Below are 23,807 nucleotides of genomic sequence, written 5' to 3'. Positions count from 1 at the left end.
TATCTATCTATCTATCTATCTATCTATCTATCTATCTATCTATCTATCTATCTATCTATCTATCTATCTATCTAGAGAGGGAGAGAGAGAATCCCAAGTAGGCTCCACACTCAGTGCAGAGCCTGACCTGGGGCTAGGTCCCATGACCCTGAGATCAGGACCTGAGCCGATACCAAGAGTCAGGCACTAAACACACTGAGCCACCCAGGCTCCCCAGTCCAAAGAAACCACTTTGGAACACATCTGAATAAAAGTGATAATGGAAGTGGTAGAAATAGATGAGATAGCCTTAGCTTACCTTTAAGGAGAGTATAAAAAGAGAAGAGAAAATATTTTCAGGGATAGAAGAGTGACGTGGGGGAGACAGCTATGCTTTGACACACAGGAACTCTTTCTGAAGGTAAATGTGGGTCAGAGTCCTGGAATTTGATCAATTTATTCTTCACATTCCTATTACCTCCATAGTCATAAATCTTTCTTGATTTCCCATTGCCAACCTATGTTCTTAGGTTTATGTACTCCTCTAGGTATCTTTTTTTAATTTAATTTAATTTTTTAAAGATTTTATTTATTTGTCAGAGAGGGAGAGAGAGAGAGAGCACAAGCAGGGGGAGCGGCAGGCAGAGGGAGAAGCAGGCTCCCCGCTGAGCAAGGAGCCCTGATGTGGGACTTGATCCCAGTACCCTGGGATCATGACCTGAGCTGAAGGCAGATGTTTAACCGACTGAGCCACTGAGGTGTCCTGATATCTTTTTTTTTTTTTTTTTAAGATTTTATTTATTTGAGAGAGAGCGAGCACGCACATGAGCTGGGGGAGGGGCAGAGGGAGAAGAAGAGGGAGAAGCAGACTCTCTGCTGATCTGGGAGCCCTATGTGGGGTTCGATGTGAGGCTCAATCCCAGAACCGTGAGATCATGACCTGAGCTGAAGTCAGGCACTTAACCAACTGAACCACACAGGTGCCCCTGTACTCCTCGAGATATCTTAAGCCCCTACTTCACTGTAATATTTTTAACTTTCTGAAAACAATTCAGTCAGCTTTTATTAAGCACTTATTAAAAGTCATTCGTTAAATGAATATGCTAGGCACTATGAATGTAACAGTAAACTGAGACTTGGTTCTTGTCTTCTTGAAATACCACTCCAATGGGAGAGAGAAAAGAAGCGATTACAATTTAGTTTGATATGAGGCTTTTGAGTCACCGGGAGAGGCACCTATTTAGACTTGCTCTGGCACAGCTTTCAAGAGAAAGTTGACCTTTAAAAGGAGGTGGGACAGAGGAGTGTGGGAGCAGATATATTAGCATGAAGGTGAGAAAGAGCATGGTATGTTGGGGCTATAAATTTGGAGTGATAAGAAGAGACCGTATTTGTTTATTAGACAAGGAATTTGGCCTGGGGACATTAAGGAACAGGGGAGTGATACATTTACCTTCTAGAAGGACCACACTGCAATAGGAGAATGGGTTGGACAGGGGGGCAAGAAAGAAGCACAAAACCAGTAAGGATCTTATTGTTGTAATCCAGATTAGTGTGCATGGTGTCTAGAACTAGAGAAGTGACAGCAATAATGGAGAGAAATACACAGCTTTTTTTTTAAAGATTTTATTTATTTGAGAGAGAGAGCACGAGCGGGAGGCGGGGAGGGGCATATAGAGAGGGAGGAGCAGACTCCATGCCTGAGCAGGGAGCCCGATGTGGGGCTTGATCCTATGACCTGAGCCGAAGGCAGATGCTTAACCCACTGAGCCACCCAGCCACCCTGAAATACACAGGTTTTTAAAGATTATTTATTTGAGAGAGAGAGCAGTGTGTTTGAGAACGCGAGTGAGGGGGGTAGGGGCAGAAGGAGAGGGAGAAGCAGGCTCTCTGCTGAGTGGGGAGCCTGATGCAGGACTTGATCCCAAGACCCTTGGGATCATGACCTGAGCCGAAGGCAGATGCTCAACCGAATGAGCCACCCAAGCGCCCCGAGAAATACACAGATTTGAGAGCTATTTAGAGGTTTAATCAATAGGACTTGATGTTTAAATGAATGATACAGGTGAGAGAATGAGGAAGAAGCAAAGGGTGATAATGGTTTCTCTCTTGGCCATCGTGTGGATGGTGTTATTATCACTGATACAGAAGATTTCAGTTTTGGCTTGTTGAGTTTGTGGTGCCAGAAGGACACTGAAGTGGAGGTGTCTGGTTGGCAGTTGGTTATAGTGGTCTGGGGCTTGGGAGAGAGGTCCTAAATGGTGATTTAGATTTGGAGTTGACCCATGGCAGTGGATAAAAATTTTATTTCTTGGGGCGCCTGGGTGGCTCAGTTGGTTAAGTGTCTGCCTTCGGCTCAGGTCGTGATCTCAGGGTCCTGGGATCGAGCTCTGTGTCGGGTTCCCTGTTCAGCAGGGAGTCTGCATCTCCCTCTCCCTGCTGCACCTCCCCCCCCCCACCGCTTGTGCTCTCTCTCTGTCAAATAAATAAAATCTTAAAATTTTTTCTTGTAATTTTATTGATTGTGTTTAGCTACTCTGTCCTACTTCCCTCTCTCCGCCATTTTGCCCTCTAGCCATGGTGAACTATGCTTACAGTTTCTTGAACCTTCCAAGGTCTTGTTTGCATTCCTTATGTGCATGCTTCTCCCTTTGCTTGGGAAGTTGTTCTTCCTTTTCCATGAATTCTTGTTTTCCTTTAAGACTTACTTAGCTCAGGTGCTACTTCTTTTGGGAAATCTTTCCTGATACTCCTCTTTTCCTCCCCACAATTTTTTGCCCACAACCTGAGTTAGGTAAGTACCTCTTTGACTTTGTACAGTATCCTGTGTGAGTCTGTATCATAGCAATATGTCTACCACAGCAGATGGTCTCTTCCTTAATGGCTGAAATCATGTCTTTGTCTTGGTGTCCTTGGGACCTGGCATTCCTTGGAACATAATAGACATTTAATAAATGTTTAGAAATAAACATTGACTAAAAGGGGTAGCAACTTATGCAGAAACTCTTCTACTTACAAACAAAATAGATTTTGAAAGGCTGTTCATAAAACCTTAAGTTCATTTTTTTTTTTTTTTAGGTCCACAGCAATTATACACTAACTACTGATACTATTAATTAATCAGTATAGGGCAGGGTAAAGGAGGATACAATTAATGAACTTTGTTCTAAGTTTCCTTTGTACATATATTTTTTAAAGATCTTATTTATTTGTCAGAGAGAGAGAGAGCGAGAGCGAGAGAGTGCTCAAGCAGGGGGAAAAGCAGGCTCTCTGCTGAGCAAGGAGCCTGATGTGGGACTTGATCTCGGGACCCTGGGATCATGACCAGAGCCGAAGGCAACCGCTTAACCAACTGCCACCCACTCCCTCCTTTGTATGTACTAATGAGAATTTATAACATGTAAGCAAGGGAGCTTCTATATAGTACAGTTTATAAGTAGAGAAGTTCCTTACAGGGGCACCTGGGTGGCTCAGTCGGTTAAGTGTCCAACTCTTGGTTTCAGCTCAGGTCATGATCACAGAGTCATGAGATCAAGCCCCACGTCGCTCTGTGCTCAGCACGGAGTCTGTTTGAGATTCTCCCTCTCCCTCTGCTCCTCCCCTCACTTACGCATGTGCGCACTCTCTCTCAAATAAATAAATAAATAAATAAAATCCTTAAAAAAAAGAAGTTCCTTACAGGAAGGAAACATAGCACCAAAGTTTGAGACAAAATGCTAATTTCTTTTGTGTAAGTCTATTATAGTATTTGTGGAATATCTACAGTATATTTGTAATAATTAGGATACAAGTTCAGCTGCTGTCACAAAAGTCATAGATCCTTAGTCTCTTCTCTATAATTCAGAAAGTCAAAAATGGCAGAAAAATTCATTTGGCTATGCAATCTGATTTGAACTGACATGGTAGTTATAATCTTTATTTAGTGTGAATGTTAATACATGTAGTTGCAGAAATAATGTTTTGATTACAAGGTACTGCCCCAGAAGCAGCAGGTGTTAAGCAATACGCAGTATTTGTATTATATTACCTTTCTAAAAACACAGTAAGTTAGTATTGTGAAAGGCATCTTTCACAGTAAGGGATTGTGGGTCTGTATTGGCCTAAGCAGAACATCAGCAGAGAGGCAAATATGCTGCAGAAAATGTTAATACACACATGGAGAGATTTAATTAGTACATTTTATCACCAGCTATTTTCAAAACAATGATTTCTACAGTATTATAAATAATATAATAACACTGTTTTAATGATACGGAGTTTAAGAAAATTTGTGACATTCTGAAAGAAGGAAACTGAAGATGAATAAATTTTGAATAGACAAAGTGTTTTGCTTACAGTATGTCCTTCTCCTTCCCTTTTTTTTTTAAAGCAAAGTTCTCATATAGATGTAGTTCGTTTTCCATGTGTGGTTTATATCAATGAAGTCCGAGTCATACCCCCAGGAGTAAGAGCCCATAGCAGCCTGCCAGATAATAGAGCATACGGGTAAGTCAACTTTCTTTTTAAAAGTGTTTGTGACCAAAGATTGTCCTAGACATACTCTTAAATATAAAAATTTAAGGTAATCTTTTGGAAGTAAAAACTAAAAAACAAAAATCCTAAAACTTTATTCAGTTATGGTTATGTTATGTTGCATTGTAATTGACTATAGGCTTTCTGTATAATCCATGTATCATAAATCTGAAAAGAGCAATTTTTTGATCTAAGTACTAGATGAAATTTTTTTCTTCATTTTTTAATTGGTGAAATAGGTTTATATTTTCTAAAATATTCTGGGGTGGCACAATCTAGTAGATGAAGGCTCTTTTTTTTTTTTTTTTAAAGATTTTATTTATTTATTTGAGAGAGAGAATGAGATAGAGCATGAGAGGGGGGAGGGTCAGAGGGAGAAGCAGTCTCCCCGCTGAGCAGGGAGCCCGATGTGGGACTCGATCCAGGGACTCCGGGATCATAACCTGAGCCGAAGGCAGTCACTTAACCAACTGAGCCACCCAGGCGCCTGAAGGCTCTTTTTTTTAAGGTGAATTATTTTTAACCTGTTTTTTTCCTTGAAAATAAATAAGAATTAGTCTGAATATTTAGAAATATATCTTTTATATTATAATACCAGTTTTCTGACTTAGTGATCTTCTTAGCCTGATACATGTGTCTTTTTTTATAAATTTTAGTTTCACATTATCCTTTAGTTGTAATTAGCAAATAGTTGTTTGATGCTTTCTCTTTCTTAGGCTCTGTGGGAATAAGCAAAATGTAAGACATGGTCTCTGATGTGGTGTTGATAACTTTAACAGCTGACCTAAAACAGGAATTTGATCTTTGTTGTAACATGAATAATCATTATCATCTTATTTTAATTACATGAATTAGAAGTATAAGCCAAATTTTGGTTGTGGAAGCATGAATATATGTAATACATTTATTTATGTGAGTTTTTAGCTTACAGTCTCAATACCACATTTCATTATGTGCATGCTGTGATGGCTTAATTTCTGTTACTTGTAAGAGTTAAACCAGCTACTTAGTAGTCAATGTTACGGTACAGATTCAAAGTTAAGGGCTCATTTCTTCATAATTATGAAATGTAGTTGGTTATTTGTAGAAATAGATATAAAATCTTCAAAGGTTTTCAAGTCATTCAAAAGTAAAACAAACACAAAACAATAAGAATGTTTAATGACTATAGTGAGAAATCATAATTTACTTCATATCTTTTTTCCATGTGTAAGGAAATTAAAACATGTTTTACTATAATTTCTTCCTATTTTTTCCTTTAAAGGAGATGTGTGTAGAATGGGAAAGATCAAAGAATGATAATCTAACAGTCTTCTGTAATTGTACTGCTTTTGGTCAAGGAAGGTCTGTTATCTATTGCTACATAACAGATTACAGCAAAATTAGCAGCCTAAAACAGTAAACATTTATTATTTCACACTATTTCTGAGGGTCAGGAAACCAGAAGTGGCTTAGTTGGCTCAAGTTCTCCCATGATGTTATAATCAAGATACAGGCCAGGGCTGTAGTCTCAGATTTGACTGGGGCTGGAGAATTTGCTTAGAAGCTCACTCACATGGCTCCTGTCAGGAGACTTCAGTTCCTTGCCAGGAGACCCTCTTCTATGGGGCTGCTCGTGTCAAAACATGGATTCCTACAGAGCCAGTGATCCAAGAGTGAGAGAGCATGCTTATAACTTAATATCAGAAATGGCATACTGTCATTTTTACCATATTCTGTTGATTACGTATTCTGCTGGTACAGTATGGGAGGGAACTACACAAAGGTGTCAGAAATGAGGGGTCTTTGGGGGGGCTATCTTGGACACTGGCTGGCACAGCAGGCAAAATGGATTTCTGTCATTGGCTGCAACTGGTAGAAGTATTGTTACATATTCTATCCTCTTATCTCTCTTACCTGTTTCTTAGCTGGGGGTGAATGGCAGTTCATGTTTTAATAATTCCAAATATGAAATTATCAGGAACAACTTTATATGTGATTAATGTGTTGTAGAACAGTAAAATGAAGTATTAATACAGTCATGCAAATGTAAGATGTTGGGAAGTAATGTTAGAGATCAAGTAATGTTTGTGCAGCATACTTTACAGTACTGTTTTTTCTCATTATAAAACTCAGAAATGTATAGGTAAAATTAAAATCCCTTTAATTCCTCCATCCTGAGAAAATCCTTATATTTGATGCTTGTGTTATTTAATGTTTATGTGTGTTTGTATATTTTGTTATTTTTTGTAAATGTGGTATCTTGCGTGAGGTTAGGTTTGGGTCAACAAGTTTTAAGATGAAAGTATAGTGCAGTCAAATTATCATTGATTCTTTATTTTATTTTTATTTTTAAAAAAGATTTTCTTTATTTGTTAGAGAGAGAGAGCACAAGCAGGGAGAAAGGCAGGCAGAGAGAGAAGCAGGCTCCTTGTTGAGCAAGGAGCCTGATGTGGGACTCGATTTCAAGACCCTGGAATCATGACCTGAGCTGAAGGCAGATGATTAACCGAATGAGCCACCCAGGCATCTCACCATTGATTTTTTAAATCACTTTTCAGTGACTAGCACCTGAGTCTTTGGGGCCTCAAAAGTCAAGAATTTGCATTTGAGCCCTTTTCCCTTTCCTTGAGGTATGGAAGGCCAGGGTCTGGTTTGAAGAAGGATGGGAGGGAAAGACTAGAGATGTTGAGCACATAAATAGTTGAATTTGGGTAAGGTAAAGGTATGCTACTCTGACCCAACTATATACTAATTTTGTGTATTTCTTTATTTTACTTAACATTATATCAGGACTACTTTCACATCATTAAGTATTATTTGAAAATATGATTTCTAGTGGTTGCATAATCTAAATGAATGACTGTACAGTAGTCCCCCCTTATCCACCGTTTCACTTTCCGGGTTTCAGTTACCTGCGGTCAACCGCAGTCCAGAAGCAGATGATCCTCCTTCTGACAGATCGTCAGAAGGTCAGTAGTAGCCCAACGCTAAGTCACAATGCCTGTGTCACTCACCTCACTTCATCTCATCACATAGACATTTTATCATCTCATATCACAAGAAGAAGAGTGAGTTCAGCACAATATTTTGAGAGAGACATCATTCATATAACTTTTATTATGGTATATTATAATTGTTATATTTTATTCTTAGTTGTTAATCTCTTACTGTGCCTAATTATAAATTGTAGGTATATATATATAAGAAAAAATGTAGTATATATAGGGTTCAGTACAATCCATGGTTTCAGGCATCCATTGGGGTCTTGGAACGTATCCCCTGTGGATAATGGGGTACTACTGTACTGTAAGTTATTTGGCTAGTTTCCTATGTGGGGATCATAAGGTGTTTTTTATTTTTCAAATTACAAGTGAGAGTATGGTGAGCATCCTCTTGAAAAAAATCTTTGTATAACAGTGTTTCCATAGAAACGCTTCTTAGAAAAAAGTATTTCTGGATCAGATGGTGTGAACATTTTCTCATTCTCCTGAATTTTATTGCCATATTGCCTTTCAGAACGATTGCACCTGCTTTTACTTCAATCTGTGCATGAGGGAACCTGTTTGATATACTCGGGGCATTACACTTTCTCCATTTGGATTTTTTGTAAATAATAAAATATGTGGTATTTAAAATCAAGGTTTTCAGTTGAGTCTAAGGAATTTCAGCCAAGGGTGAAATATATATCAAGTAAGATTTCATTCTAACACAAATTAAATAGGCTTTACTCTTAACTATATAAATCTAAAAAAGAATCAAAATATTTATGCAGATTGTTGCTATACAAATAGGGATTTAGGCTTTAAGTCACAATTTAGGGCTCTGATGCTGTAATCTTGTATTAATGTTGTTAGGTTGAAATCAAATTGTAATTATATAACTTGAAGTTAGTTAACTCCTCATTCTTTATGTTAATGGAAGGGAATCATGCTATAAAGAATTATAAAATTACATGTCACAATTAATTAGCATTTGCTTTTATAATACATTAAAATTTAAAAATATTTACGTGTGTTAGTATGGTCCAAGTAGCAGGCTAAAGATACTTGATTATTAAAATTTCACTTTCAGTAATACTCAAAGTGAAGTTGCCTACTTGAAAATTGGATATGAATAAAATTATGGAAAATATTACAATTAACTATGTATTTTTATTTAAATCTTAAGATATAATTCTAGAATTGCTTTTAAATTTGTACTTATTTTGTCTTTTGTTTTAATTTAGGAACTGATTATTGCAAAGGCTGACGTTTCAACTTTGTTTCATTCACAGGGAGACCTCTCCGCACACATTTCAATTAGACTTATTCTTTAACAATGTAAGCAAACCAAGTGCCCCAGTTTTCGATAGGTTGGGAAGGTATGTACCTACTAGGTAATTTCACCAGAAACTCAGGAATTAGTAGGCAAACCTTTTTATTCTTTAGATAGAAGGAAAGGATTTATTTGACCAGTTGGCATTATTAAAGAAATATCAAGCTCCTAAGAAGATGCTGAGTTTCTTTATAAAATAAAATTTTAAATGTATGAAACATTAGCCATCTTTTGTTTGCTTTTTATTGGTGTATACATTTCTTATACATATCAAATGATTTGATAATAATCTAATTTGGAAAAGATTGCTTTTTAATTTCTTTAAAAGAACTGTGTAAACACATTGAGAGCTAATAATTTGTGTCTTTTACATCACACTGCTACATAATTTAAAATTCCATGGTCATATTTTGTAAAGTGAGAATTTTGTTAATAGAAACCCCCATGTTGGATTATCTAATACATGCTTGGTATTATTAAAACTAGTTGTTTTGATATCTGCAAAATAATTGACCATTAAATGAGTTTACTTAGAACTCATTTATAAAATAAAAAATTTAAAGGTGGCTTAAAAATGGAAAAATTTCTATCCCTGTCCAGGAATTAACAGTTTTTTAGATTTAATTGTTATTTAATTGATCCTTCTTTCAGTTATTATTAACTTATATTGATAATTTAACTTAAAAAAAAAAACAAAGGGAACCTAAATAATCGGAAGCAGCTAATTTTTAATATTATAGAATGTTTTTCTTATGTTAGTACCTACTTGATAAAAATAGGTACTTTTCTCTGTTTCGTCCCATTATACATTTTTGGAAGGCTATAATGCAATGGGTCTCTACTTCGGCTGTATATTGCGATTACCTGGGATGCATTTTTTTTTTTTTTTTTTTTTTAAGCTGGGATGCTTTATTTTTTTTATTTTTTTTTTAAAGATTTTTTTTTTATTTATTTATTTGAGACAGAGAGAACGAGAGAGAGAGAGAGCACATGAGAAGGGGGAGGGTCAGAGGCAGAAGCAGGCTCCCTGCCGAGCAGGGAGCCCGATGTGGGACTCGATCCGGGGACTCCAGGATCATGACCTGAGCCGAAGGCAGTTGCTTAACCAACTGAGCCACCCAGGCGCCCAAAGCTGGGATGCTTTAAAAAAAAAAATTCTGATACCTATGCCCATCCCAGACCAGTTAAATCAGAATCTCTGGGGAGTTTGTTTTACACTTGATAACTTTTTGGGAGGAGTAAATTAAAACTAGACTTTGTGGTTTATTAAAACAATCTAGCATTTGGTTTTATTAAAACATAAACATTTAGAAAGTCTTCTTCATGAACTGTGATGTTCAGTGTTTGAGCCTATATATTTATTCCTACTCTTTTGGCAGCCTGGAATATGATGAGAACACTTCTATCATCTTTAGACCCAACTCAAAGGTAATTGCAGAAGTCAGTTTTCATCTTGTTCCTACTGTTTGTTTTCACTTTAAAGTTTTGATCTAAATAAACCAGTGATGCAGAATATCAGCCTATTTGGTTCTAGTGCTGCAGGATAACATCATTTCTTGTCTGATTCCTCTTGTGTCTAGAAGCTATTTTAAAATGGAGCAAAGACAATGTAATGTCATTGTCTACCCATAAAGCTCTTTCTTCCTCTAATTCTAATGTGAGTCAGGAAGAGGCCAGCATTTGTGCTTTCCCTTCTTTTCTTTAGGTGAGCAAGTTCAGAAGATGACAGGAAGGTAAATTGTTATTAGACACCACTGTGGCTTAGGTTTCTTAACAAATACATATTTTATATCTCTTCCTTTTCATATCAAAAGTATGCCTTATTTCTTGATATACAAAATGCCATTCTGGAAGCATTTGGAAGAGCTAAATCATGGACAATCAGAAATGTAAAAATCACTGTGATCTAATATGGGACTATTTAGTCTATTTGTTTTTTTGGTGGGGAGGTGGGTATTTAATCCTCTACATTCTGTTTAGACTAAAAATTATCTTCCTTATCTCTTTATTTGTCTTCCAGTGGGGCTTCTATTTAAGATCTGTTGATCCCTGGACATAGTCTTTGAGCCTTTCTTCTGGCCCCTAGTTTCCCTTTACTGGAGTTTGCTAGAGTTAGCAAGGAAAATAATTTCTTTCTTCCTTATCATGCCTTTAGAAGGGGCTCTATTACTACTTATTACTTCATCTTTACTCAACATGGTAGAGTGGAAAGAACTCAGAAGTCAGGAGCTTTGGTTTCTAGTTCAGGTTCTTCTACTGACACTCTGATTTTCTTACCTGTGGAGGATACTCACTCTGGCTACCTCTCATAGTTATTCTGAAAATACAGCAATTAATGTAGATAAGTATTGAAAAACAAAAGAAAATATTGAGGATTGATGGCATTGATAAAGTCTTTGATCTTTTTAGGAGAAGGTTTCTTTGCAAAAACACTTTAATACTTCTGGTTACCCTTAGTTGTTTTTTTTTTTTTTAAAGATTTTATTTATTTGACAGAGAGAGATACAGCGAGAGAGGGAACACAAGCAGGGCGAGTGGGAGAGGGAGAAGCAGGCTCCCCGCCGAGCAGGAAGCCCGATGCGGGGCTCGATCCCAGGACCCTGGGATCATGACCTGAGCCGAAGGCAGACGCTTAACTGACTGAGCCACCCAGGCGCCCCTTACCCTTAGTTTTTAAGTACAGTGCGGGTATATAAAATATATCTGCGGGCACCTGGGTGGCTCAGTTGGTTAAGCGACTGCCTTCAGCTCAGGTCATGATCCTGGAGTCCCGGGATCGAGTCCCACATCGGGCTCCCTGCTCAGCGGGGAGTCTGCTTCTCCCTCTGACCCTCCCCCCTCTCATGCTCTCTTTCTCTATCTCATTCTCTCTCAAATAAATAAAATCTTTAAAAATATATATATATATATATCTGCATGTATGAGTTGAGCATGTAAAAAGAATGCTGTACAATTTTGTGGACTTTATAATTCTTCAGACTGGGCACAGTTTGTGCTTTTGTGCACTTCCATGACCTATTTAACTATTGGGGCTTAATTTATTAATTGGCAGTAACTCCCACTTAATTTTGTTCTCATTTCTATTCTCTTGATTGGGAATCTGGTTATGCTTTTTGAACAGAGTTGACATAAGGTATCAGACAGGGGAGATGTAGTCTTGAGACAGGTTTAGGTATGGCAGTTCTGGAGGGCCATATAAAAGCTATGCCTCTGGGTAAATTTCCACCAGTATTGACCTTTGCAGTTTCAGCATACTTTTAAAGACTTCAGTTTAACCACAAAGTAATTTGATATCAGTTACTTTTGGCATATTAAAACATTAACTTGAAAGATATTTTCCCCCAACAAATTAGGTGAATACTGATGGCTTGGTGTTAAGAGGCTGGTACAATTGTCTGACACTGGCAATATATGGATCAGTGGATAGAGTGATAAGTCATGACAGAGACTCTCCACCTCCACCACCACCACCTCCACCTCCTCCCCAGCCACAGCCAAGTTTGAAAAGGAATCCAAAACATGGTGAGAATTTTAAATTTGTCTTTGTCAGTGACACTTACGTTTATTATAGTAGGAAAAGGTAATTCAAATAGCTCTTTCACCCTTTGAACCTTTCTTAAAACTTGAGAAGATATCATTGTCAGTCTCCCAATTCTTTCCTATAGGAGTTTCTTTTTATGTTGAAGTGGTTATATTTTATTTTCTTCCTCTATTTTCCTAGAATGCTGTTTGAATTGACCTGAGGTTTTTTAATTTAAAATATGTAAATGTAATCCAGTGGTTACTCATGGTTTAATATCAAAAGTATCTCCAAAGGAATTGAGGAATAGGCAGTAAGTTTGGTATATATTCTTAGAATACTCACATTAATTTTTTTTTTTTTCAGGAGTGCATTTCAGATTTGGTTAGATGTCTAAATGCAGATTTTTCCCCATTTTTGAGAACCTTTTTGCTCATTAACTGGAGACAAGAAAAATAAGAACTCTATTAAATTTCAGTGGCTTTCCTTCTATAAGGCAGGCAGCTGGAGTCCTGTTTCCCAGGATCTCTTCTCCTTATTCCAGTATTATTCACCGTAAGCTGTTGAAATAAGGAGATTCAGGAATACATTTTGAAATTATAATTGAGGTCACTAGGGAAAAGTCTTTTGCTTTACAGTGAACATTTAATGAGCCAATACAATGACCTCCTCTTAAGCATGATATAATAGTGTGATGTGAACTCTTTATTTCTGATAGTCACACACTGTATTTTCGTCTCTTCTTTTTTAAAGATTTATTTATTTATTTTACAGAGGGGAGGGGGCAGAGAGAGAGGGAGAAAGAATCTTTTTTTTAAATTTAAATTCAGCTAATTAACATATAACGTATAATTGGTTTCTGAGTGATTCATTAGTCTTATATAATACCCAGTGTTCATTGCATCACGTGCCCTCCTTAATGTCTGTCACCCAGTTACCCCATTCCCTTACCTCTCTCCCCTCCAGCAACCCTCAGTTTGTTCCCTATGATAAGAGTCTCTTATGGTTTGTCTCAGAGGGAGAAAGACTCTTAAGCAGACTCTGCCCCGAGCATGGAGCCCCATGTAGGGCTCGATCCCATGACCCTGAGATTAGGACCTGAGCCCAAACTGAGTCGGATGCTCAACTGACTTCGCCACCCAGGCACCCCTTTCATCTCTTTTCTTAAATCTTACCTGTTCAGTAAAGTTAATCTTTCACTTTTCTTTTTTAAAGACTTACCACTTATTTTAGAGAGAGAGAGAGTGAAAGCACGGGGTGGGGGATGGGGTGGGGACAGGGGCAAAGGGAGAGGGAGAGAGAATCCCGAGCAAACTCCCTGCTGAGCATGTGGCATGTTCTCACGACCCATAAGATCATGACCTGAGTGGAAACCAATCGACTGAGCCACCCAGATGCCCCATCACTTTTCTTTTTCTTTTAATCCTTCAGTTTTCTGTGCTCATTTGTCTTTCTTTTTTTTCCTGACTTTGAACTCCTTGTGGACTGAGAGTATGTTTTACTTGCATTTGTGTTTCTAGCCTTATCATATCACATCTAGTCTTAATCACAGTGCCTAACATACATAGTGGCTACTCAGAATTTTTGTTTAATTTACTGACTTGTTTTAAAATTGACACTTGTGCTCATACATTTTCTGTATATGAATGTATGTATGTTTTTAGTTTTTTTTTTTAAGATTGTATTTTATTTATTTGACAGAGAGAGAGAACGCGAGAGAGGGAACACAAGTGGGGGAGTGGGAGAGGGAGAAGCAGGCTTCCCACTGAGCAGGGAGCCCGATGCAGGGGTTTGACTCCAGTACCCTGGGATCATGACCTGAGCTGTAGGCAGACGCTTAAAGACTGAGCCGCCCAGGCGCCCCTGTTTTTGTTTTTTTTGTTTTTTTTTTTTTTTTAAAGAGTTTATTTATTTATTTGAGACAGAGAGAATGAGAGACAGAGAGCATGAGAGGGAGGGGGGTCAGAGGGAGAAGCAGACTCCCTGCCGAGCAGGGAGCCCGATGCGGGACTCGATCCCGGGACTCCAGGATCATGACCTGAGCCGAAGGCAGTCGCCTAACCAACTGAGCCACCCAGGCGCCCCCTGTTTTTGTTTTTTATTCTGAAATAATTATAGATCCATAAGAGGTTGCGAAGAACTGCATGAGGAAGTCCTGTGCACTCTTTCCCCAGGTTCCGCCACTGATAACCGCTTTTACAACTGTAGAACAATATCAAAACAAAATTTTCTATAAAGCTTGTTCAGATTTCACCAATTGTGCATGCACTTTGTGTGTGTGTGTGTGTATATATGTGTAGCTGTATGCAGCTTTATGTTATGTATAGCTTTTCATAACCACCACTACAGTCAAGATACTTGATGGTACCATCAAGTTATTCTGGTATTATTCTTTAATAGCTACACGCATGCCACCCATCCCTAACCTTTGGCAGCCACTAATCTGTTCTCCAACTCTATAATTATATTACTTCATGAATATTACATAAATGGAATCATGCAGTAGGTATCTTTTTGAGATTGGCCTTTTCCAATCAGCATAAATTCTTTGAAGTTCATCCACTTTGTTGTGTGTATCAATAGTTCATTCTTTTTAATTGCTGGATAATATTACATTAGTATGGATATATCATAGTTTATTTAGCTGTTCAACCACTGAAGGACACTTAAGTAGTTTCCAGTTTTTGACTTTTGCAAATAAGGCTGTTATGAACAGCTTTTTGTGTACATCTTCCTAAGGAAAGTAAGTCTTCATTTCTCTGGGATAATGCCCAAGAGTATATTTTAGTATGTGGGAAGTCAGAAATTCTAACTTTTGTAATATAAATTAATTGGTAAAATTTGTTAGATGTTGGGAAGGAAGAGTTTATCAATAAATTCTGAAGATGAAAAACTCAAATGATTAACAGCATTTTTGTCATGCATTCATTTCACTTTATTTTAATAATTTGAAAGTTCTTTTTCTGTCTCTACTAAAACTAGCTGATGGGGAGAAAGAAGATCAATTTAATGGAAGCCCTCCAAGACCACAGCCAAGGGGACCAAGAACTCCTCCAGGACCACCTCCACCTGATGATGATGAAGATGATCCCATACCTTTGCCAGGTATGAATAAAATCGGTCCCCCTCACCTTGATTAATGTTATAGTGCTTTTTGATTAAAGGAAGAAAAGTAGATGTAGGTAATCGATCTTAATGAATGCCCGCTACCCTTTTCCTGTGCAGTATTTCCTTTTGTTTTTCTGTTGGCAGGTGAACTTGTTTAAAAAAAAAAATCAGTTCATTCATTTGAAACTGTACCAACATTGCTTTGAAAATAAGGTGTTGTAGTGTTATATACAGAAGAGTACTAGTTAAAAATAAGCAGTATGTATTGGAAGAGATAATAACCTGTGTACTTAATAGCTGAAAAGAAAAGGATTAGTTTCTGGTGTTAGAAGATAAAATAGTGTACTTTATTAATTCTCACTGTATAAAATTATGCAGTACATACTCCTAATATTTTTAAAAGCAGACAATTCTACCACTTTTTTTAAAGATTTTTTTTTTTTTTTAATTTTTATTTATTTGAGAGAGAGAGAATGAGAGAGAACACATGAGAGGGGATAGGGTCAGAGGGCAAAGCAGACTCCCTGCCGAGCAGGGAGCCCGATGCGGGACTCGATCCAGGGACTCCAGGATCATGACCTGAGCCGAAGGCAGTCGCTTAACCAACTGAGCCACCCAGGCGCCCTCTACCACTTTTTTTAAAAGAGTATTTATGAGCTAAATCATCCAAAATGGCATTAAGTAGCTACAGTATTCCAGTCCTGCTACCTTATGTTATTTAAACCATTAAAACTACTCTGTCTCTTAAATCTCAATTTTTCAGTGTCTGGTGATAAGGAAGAGGATGCTTCTCATAGAGAAGATTACTTTGAACCCATTTCTCCTGATCGGAATTCTGTTCCCCAGGAAGGGCAGTATTCTGATGAAGGAGAAGTAGAAGAAGAACAGCAAGAAGAAGGAGAAGATGATGAAGATGATGTGGATGTAGAGGAAGAAGAAGATGAAGATGAGGATGATCGCCATACAGTAGACAGTATCCCTGAGGAAGAAGAAGAAGATGAAGAGGAAGAAGGTGAAGAGGATGAAGAAGGTGAAGGTGTGTTATATTTATTAGGACTTTTTGGTTTTAAGTACTAGGAACTAACTTGATGTAGCTTTGGGCGATGCAAGAGAATTTAGGGCAAAGATAAATGGCTTTCAAGAAACTCAAGGGATAGAATGTAGCTGGGCCTCAAGACTTGACTAGAACTGGGATTCCATTTTTTGTTTGCTTTATGTTTTTACTTTATTTTCTCTCTGTCAGCTAGCTAACTATTGTTTCTCTGTTCACCCCACAGGTTTTATCTCTTTTTAACCAACCAGCCTAAACTACCTGGCTGTTTCTCTCAGTCTTATTTGCATTTTCTTGGGAGAAAGATTGTTTGGCTTGCTAAAATATCAGTTGCCCCTTGGTACCATCAGTTTTGGCCAGGGAAGCAAGATCATGTAGCAAATACCTGATGATTAGAGATTTGACAGGCTGTTTTCAGAGTAAGGAGTGGTGTTGTAAGCTGGATGGAATTCCTAAAGATGTCTGCCACCTAGATATTTTAGCAAAATGCTACGTTTTTAGAAATTCAGGGGAAAAGAATCTCAACTATACAGGGTTATATGACAGCATGATGCAGTCCTTTGATTAGGCTTTATTTTTCCTTTGAAAGTAAAAAGTAATTGACTCTTAATTTGTCCAAGAAACAGCATGTAATGTTAAAGCATTTATGTAAAATGACAGATAAACTGCCTTGTTTTTTCCTAAACTAGTGAAGGTGAAGATGATTCTACATGAAAGTAGATTTTGGTATCACAGGGGCCCTTTTACAGAATAGAAATAGGTTATTGAGAGATACTTTTTTAGCTTCCCCTACTCCCTGATTAGCAGATAATCCTTTTTATATTTTATTGTATTTGACTGACAAATAGTAGTTAGATTTCAGGCAGGCTGTTTTCTTAATCATTTTTGTAGAAAAGGTGAGAGAAAGAGGCTGGTTAATTTGGTTTTTAATAGAAGATAATCTGGCTTATCCCAGAGTCATGCCTCTGTAAGCCCTTATCGTTTCAGATATGATGAGTATATGGCTAAGACTAACGTGTTTTTACCAAAGAATGTCAAAAGATGGCTGATGCTGGAGGAATACTCTAGAAACATTTCCTTTTCTTACATAGACTGTTATTACTCATGCCAATTTTCCCACAGCCAGGCAATAGCAGTGTTAAAAAGTAAAACCAGGTTTTCTCTCTATAATCTTATTTTTTTTTAATTAGAGGAGAAAGTTGCACATGTATAATGATAAGCTTTGTTTTGGCCCAGCTGAGCATTTTAAGTGAACAATTTTTCCATAAAAATGAAATACCTAGGAAACTGTGTGATAGGTAAATGAAGAGAAATAAAAATTCACGAATACGAAAATAATGTTAAGAAAGAACTTAAGGGGCGCCTGGGTGGCTCAGTCGTTAAGCGTCTGCCTTCAGCTCAGGTCATGATCCCAGAGTCCTGGGATCGAGCCCCACATCTGGCTCCTGCTTCGCGGGAAGCCTGCTTCTCCCTCTCCCTCTGCCCCTGCTTGTGTTCCCTCTCTTGCTGTGTCTCTCTCTGTCAAATAAATAAAATCTTTAAAAAAAAAAAAAGGAAAGAAAGAACTTAAAATGTTTTCAATGAAAATATTTGTTTTAGTTTTGTGATTATGGCATTATTAGTTAAATTTAATAATCTTTCCCATCATTTTTTTTTCCTTTTTTTTTTTCCATCTTAAAAATACTTAAAAATGCTCTCTCATGAGGGCAAGGTTAACTTCTTCCCTTTTGAGAGAGGTTTTTTTTTTTTTAAAGATTTTATTTATGGGGGCACCTGGGTGGCTCAGATGGTTGGGCATCTGCCTTCGGCTCAGGTTGAAGATCCCGGTGTCCTAGGATTGAGCCCCACATCGGGCTCTTGGCTCAGCGGGGAGCCTGCTTCTCCCTCTCCCTCTGCTTCTTCCCGTGCTCATGCTCTCTCTCTGTGTCTCAAATGAATAAATAAAAAATCTTAAAAAAAAAAAAGATTTTATTTATTTATTTGAGAGAGACAGATAGCGAGAGAAAGCACAAGCGGGGAAGAGGGAGAAGCAGGCTCAATCTCAGGACCCTGGGATCATGACCTGAGCCGAAGGCAGTTGCTTAACGGACTGAGTCACCCAGGTGCCCCTGAGAGGTATTTTTGTTACTTTACGACATTTCTAATTTTATTTCTGTGAGGAAAAGATATCTGTAGCAGAGTTAGTTGTAAATTTGAACAGATAGAGGACTTTGCTTATGAAGTTTCTCATTAATTATTTTATTAGAAATTATAAAATTATACATCTATAAAATATATAGAAATTCTATGAGAAATTATAAAATTTATAAAATGAAATTCATTCTGTTAGAAATTATAAAATCATAAAATTAGAAAAATAAAAATTAGAAATTATAAAATAAAAATTAGAAAAAATTTATAAAATTATAAAATGTAGTTGTTGATAAGATGTTGGGGCAGAAGTTAATTTTGTTTAAAAATAATTAATTCTTATTTTTTTGCCATACTACTAAATAAGATATTTTTTTGATTAGCTAAATTTTTTGCATTAAACAACAGTGATATAATATTTAAATATTATTCAAACTGATTTTCAGGGGATGATGGTTATGAACAAATTTCCAGTGATGAAGATGGAATTGCTGACTTGGAACGTGAAACCTTTAAGTATCCGAACTTTGATGTTGAATACACTCCTGAAGACTTAGCTTCAGTTCCTCCTATGACATATGATCCATATGACAGGGAGCTTGTACCACTCTTGTACTTCAGCTGTCCCTACAAGACTACTTTTGAAATTGAAATCAGTAGAATGAAGGATCAAGGTCCAGATAAAGAAAATTCAGGGGCAGTAGAAGCTTCAGTGAAGTTAACTGAACTGTTAGATTTGTATCGGGAAGATAGAGGTGCAAAATGGGTAACAGCTTTAGAAGAAATTCCAAGTTTAATAATAAAAGGATTAAGTTATTTGCAGTTGAAAAACACAAAACAAGACTCTCTTGGCCAGTTGGTAGAGTGGACCATGCAAGCTTTAAATTTACAAGTAGCTCTTCGCCAGCCCATTGCCTTAAATGTCCGACAACTCAAAGCTGGGACCAAATTAGTGTCCTCACTAGCAGAATGTGGGGCTCAAGGTGTCATGGGATTGCTACAAGCAGGAGTAATCAATGGATTGTTTGAGCTCCTGTTTGCTGATCATGTCTCATCTTCCCTTAAGTTAAATGCTTTTAAAGCTTTGGACAGTGTCATTAGTATGACAGAAGGAATGGAAGCTTTTTTAAGAGGTAGGCAGAATGAAAAAAGTGGCTATCAAAAACTTCTGGAGCTCATACTTTTAGATCAGACTGTGAGAGTTGTCACGGCTGGTTCGGCTATTCTTCAGAAGTGTCATTTCTATGAAATCTTGTCAGAGATTAAAAGACTTGGTGACCATTTAGCAGAGAAGACTTCATCTGTTCCTAACCACAGTGAACCTGATCATGACACAGATACTGGACTTGAGAGAACAAACCCAGAATATGAAAATGAGGTAGAGGCTTCAATGGATATGGATCTTTTGGAATCCTCAAATATAAGTGAAGGGGAAATAGAAAAGCTTATTAACCTCCTGGAAGAAGTTTTCCATTTAATGGAAACTGCACCTCATACAATGATCCAGCCGCCTGTTAAGTCTTTCCCAACAATGGCACGTATTACTGGACCTCCAGAAAGGGATGATCCATACCCTGTTCTCTTTAGGTAAGACATTTTTGGTTTGGGAAAATATATTTCAGATTACTGCAGGCAATTTTATGTGGTTGATTTTGTTTTTTTAAATTTGTCTGTAAGCAGTGCATATCTGTGTAAGGATATTCTGTATTTCAAAGTAGATAATAGTGAAACTGAAAAGTATGCTACTGTGGGAGAGCTATATTTTATTAGCACTTAAAGTAGTAATAGTGATGTAAGTTAAAGATAGTGTTAGTCAACAACAGTGCTTAGATAAGCATGTCTATGAGCAAGAATAAATGAGGAACTATAGAGTTGCTTCTGGGAAGGTGGTGTGATACAAGAGGATGGCCCAGGAAGGAGAGAGCTTTTCTATGTGAACCTATTTGTACTTTATCTCTCTTACATTGCAAGTTAAACTTGTATTTTATTAATTTAATTTACAGACCTGGTTAATATCTTTAAGGTTCAGTTACTACTTATTTATGCTATTTGTTGTTGTTGTTGTTTTAAGTAGGCTCCATGCTCAATGTGGGGCTTCAACTTGCAAACCTGAGATCAAGAGTCGTATGCTCTACTGACTGAGCCAGCCAGGTGCCCCTTTCTAAATCTATTTGTTGGTAGAGTTTTGCCATTATTAGGATTAGCGCTCACAGTAGATTTTTAAATTTTGTTTTAATTTTTGCTACTTTTTTTGCATTTTGCCTGTAAATGATTTGCTAGCTAATGGGAAAATGGCATTTTTATTATGTTATTCCTTATTTCTGTGATTAATGTTTACCTTCATTTGGAGCATTACTGCATTAACAGAAAATGGGGTGCTTGTCCATTCTAAAATCTGTACCTGTCCATTCCTGTTTTTAGCTGAGCTGTTAGGTCTTGCCTAAGTTTGAGTTCTTTCAGGAACAAAAGATGATAATGCTAGAGTAGGGTCTGGTAGGAGATGAAGTCAAGAGTACAAGTGTAGGGGTTTGGCTTTGAACAGAAGAAAAGAAATCTTATGTGTGTACAAATATGGATGCATTTGTAGTATGGAGACAGTAAAGGAGACAAGGCACTTTGCACTGATCACTTAATTTTTAATAAGGTAAGAGGCGAGGTCATACACTGAGATAACGGAGGGTAGTAACGCTAAGGAGGGGAGTAATGCTCTCAGTCACGGAAGGGAAACTGGTAATTAAAGGCTTATTAAGTATTATTTTCTCCTCCATAACTGGAGAAGGTACATTTAAGTATCAGACTTGAGGAAGTAAAGGGCCTTGAATGCTGTGCTGAGGAATTTGGATTTTGTTTTTATTTTTTTATTTTAATTTTAATTTTTTAAAATATTTTATTATTTATTTGACAGAGAGACACAGTGAGATAGGGAACACAAGCAGGGGGAGTGGGAGAGGGAGAAGCAGGCTTCCTGCTGAGCAGGGAGCCCAATGCAGGGCTCGATCCCAGGACCCTTTTATCATGACCCGAGCCAAAGGCAGACGCTTAACGACCGAGCCACCCAGGCGCCCCTTTATTATTATTATTTTTTTAATTTTTATTTTTGTAAAAGATTTTATTTATTTATTTCCAGAGACAGAGAGAGAGAGTACAAGCAGGGGGAATGGCAGGCAGAGGGAGAAGCAGGCTCCCTGCTAGGCAAAGAGCCTGATGCAGGACTCGATCCCAGGACCCAGAGATCATGACCTGAGCCGAAGGCAGATGCTTAACTGACTGAGCCACGCAGGCATCCCTGGATTTTGTTTTTAGAATGTGGGAAGATTTTTACTATTTTGGAGTAGTAGATTTGATAGGATCAAAGTAGTATTCTAAGATTATATGTTGTAAGGTTGTTGCAGTGGAAAAGAAATTGGAGTTATTAAGTAGATGAGCCAGTCTAGTTTGTACTGTGTTAAGTACTTAATATAGTGGCACTTACAGGGAATTGTGCTAATATTGAGAGTTTGTGAAAGAGCAGTTACTGGGACTTGACAACTGGACCTAATAGCCAAGAGAAAGTGAGAAGGAGCTAAAGATGTTTTCAGGTTTCTAGCTAGGGTAACTATTGGAACTGGGGTTTTATTGACAGAAACTGGTAAATTAGGAGGAGCAGTGAATTTTGAAAGCACAAGTAATTTTGCATTTTGGAAGGATTAGTTTGAAGTGATGGTAAGGCTCTAATGTCCTCTGTGTAAGTCTCCAAGATCACTCTCAGGATTTGCCAGTGGTACTCACAGGACTCAGCACTGTGCTCACAACTATGATTTATTACAGCAAAAGGATACAAGGCACCATCAGCAAAGGAAAAGGCATAGGGAGAAACCTGAGGAAACCAGTCAGAGGCTTCCAGAGTCCTTTTCCAGTGGAGTCACATAGGACCTGCATAATTCCCCCAGCAAGAAATTGTGACAATGTGTACGAAATGTTGCATACTGAGAAAGCTCGTAAAAATCTCAACATCCAAGCTTATTACTGGAGGGTAGCCACATAGGCCCCCCAAATCTACTGTGTAACAGAATCCCAGGCTCTCAGAAAGCAGGTGTTCAGTGTAAACCATATTGTTTGCATAAACAGTTTAGGCACAGTGAATATTCTTACCAGTTGGGTGATGGGAACCCTCCCCAAATCCAAGTTCCCAGATGCTAACCAAGGGCCCGCCTTGCCTGCAGTGTTAACTATTTTCTGAACACTCCACAAGGTGGTTAAAGATACTCTTTGAACATAGTAGTTATGGGGTTTTGTCTTCTTGAGAGTTCTGTTTGCCTTCATAGTCAAGAAGTTACTGGGGGTGTTTATTATCCTAAAGTAGAAATCTGAGTTTAAGGAATAATATGAGAGGTAGTTATATATTCTATGATTCCAAATATAGGACATTCTGAAAAAGGCAAAACTATGAAGACAAGTAAAAAGATCAGTGATTGCCGGGGTTAGGGGGAGGGAGAGGAACAATACGTGGAGCACAATGTTTTTAGGACAGTGAAAATACTCTATCAGTAGCATTTGTGTCTGTTTTGGGGTGTTGAGTAAGTTCACACTTTTTCTACTAAAACTATGTATGCTAAAAAATGGTTCTTGGGTTTGATAAAAGTGCTACGTATGGTAGTATTAACTCTTCAAATACTAAAAATGGATAATTTGAATTTGTTTTCTCTAGAGGTACTAATTCAGATATACTGCTTATAGTAAATATGAATAAACTATATATTTTTTATAGTATATGTACTAAATTTTTCCTAGGTACACTAATTCAGATATACTGGTGTACCATGAATAGAGTAGGACCATGGTGAAAAAGGAACATTTGATGAGTGGTCTCGAAAGAAGACCCAGAATTAATTCCCAGAATTAATTAATTCCCAGAATTAATTAATTAATTTAATTAAAGATTTTATTTATTTATTTGACAGAGACACAGAGAGCACAGATAGGCAGAGGGAGAGAGAGAAGCAGGCTCTCCTCTGAGCAGGGAGCCTGGCGTAGGGCTCGATCCCAGGACCTTGGGATCATGACCTGAGCTGAAGGCAGATGCTTAACCAACTGAGCCACCCGGGCACCCCAAGAAGACCCAGAATTTAAAATCAAGGTTGATTCTGGAAAGAGAATACTTGCCAACGGTTATATGTCAAATATCCGTTGAATGTTAGCTAGAAAAAAGCCTCACATAATTTCCACTTTTAT

The 23,807-nt window shown here is 37.6% G+C and overlaps 1 protein-coding gene across 2 annotated transcripts in view; it reads left to right on the top strand.

Moving 5' to 3' along the window:
* Positions 1 to 23,807, top strand: part of VIRMA (vir like m6A methyltransferase associated) — a 63,283-nt gene that overhangs the window by 4,678 nt on the left and 34,798 nt on the right. For both annotated transcript variants that reach the window (XM_021688239.1, XM_021688238.1), the window contains exons 2-8: positions 4,349 to 4,464; positions 8,747 to 8,833; positions 10,167 to 10,215; positions 12,141 to 12,309; positions 15,290 to 15,412; positions 16,179 to 16,451; positions 19,043 to 20,183. In XM_021688239.1, coding sequence (XP_021543914.1) covers positions 4,349 to 4,464; positions 8,747 to 8,833; positions 10,167 to 10,215; positions 12,141 to 12,309; positions 15,290 to 15,412; positions 16,179 to 16,451; positions 19,043 to 20,183 — 1,958 coding nt within the window. The remainder of the gene's footprint in view (positions 1 to 4,348; positions 4,465 to 8,746; positions 8,834 to 10,166; positions 10,216 to 12,140; positions 12,310 to 15,289; positions 15,413 to 16,178; positions 16,452 to 19,042; positions 20,184 to 23,807) is intronic.

The sequence above is a fragment of the Neomonachus schauinslandi genome, chromosome 4 (assembly GCF_002201575.2).
Source record: "Neomonachus schauinslandi chromosome 4, ASM220157v2, whole genome shotgun sequence".
NCBI classification, from domain to species: Eukaryota; Metazoa; Chordata; class Mammalia; order Carnivora; family Phocidae; genus Neomonachus; species Neomonachus schauinslandi.
The sequence above is the reverse complement of the archived record's forward strand: the minus strand, read 5'-3'. Positions and strand labels throughout refer to the sequence as shown.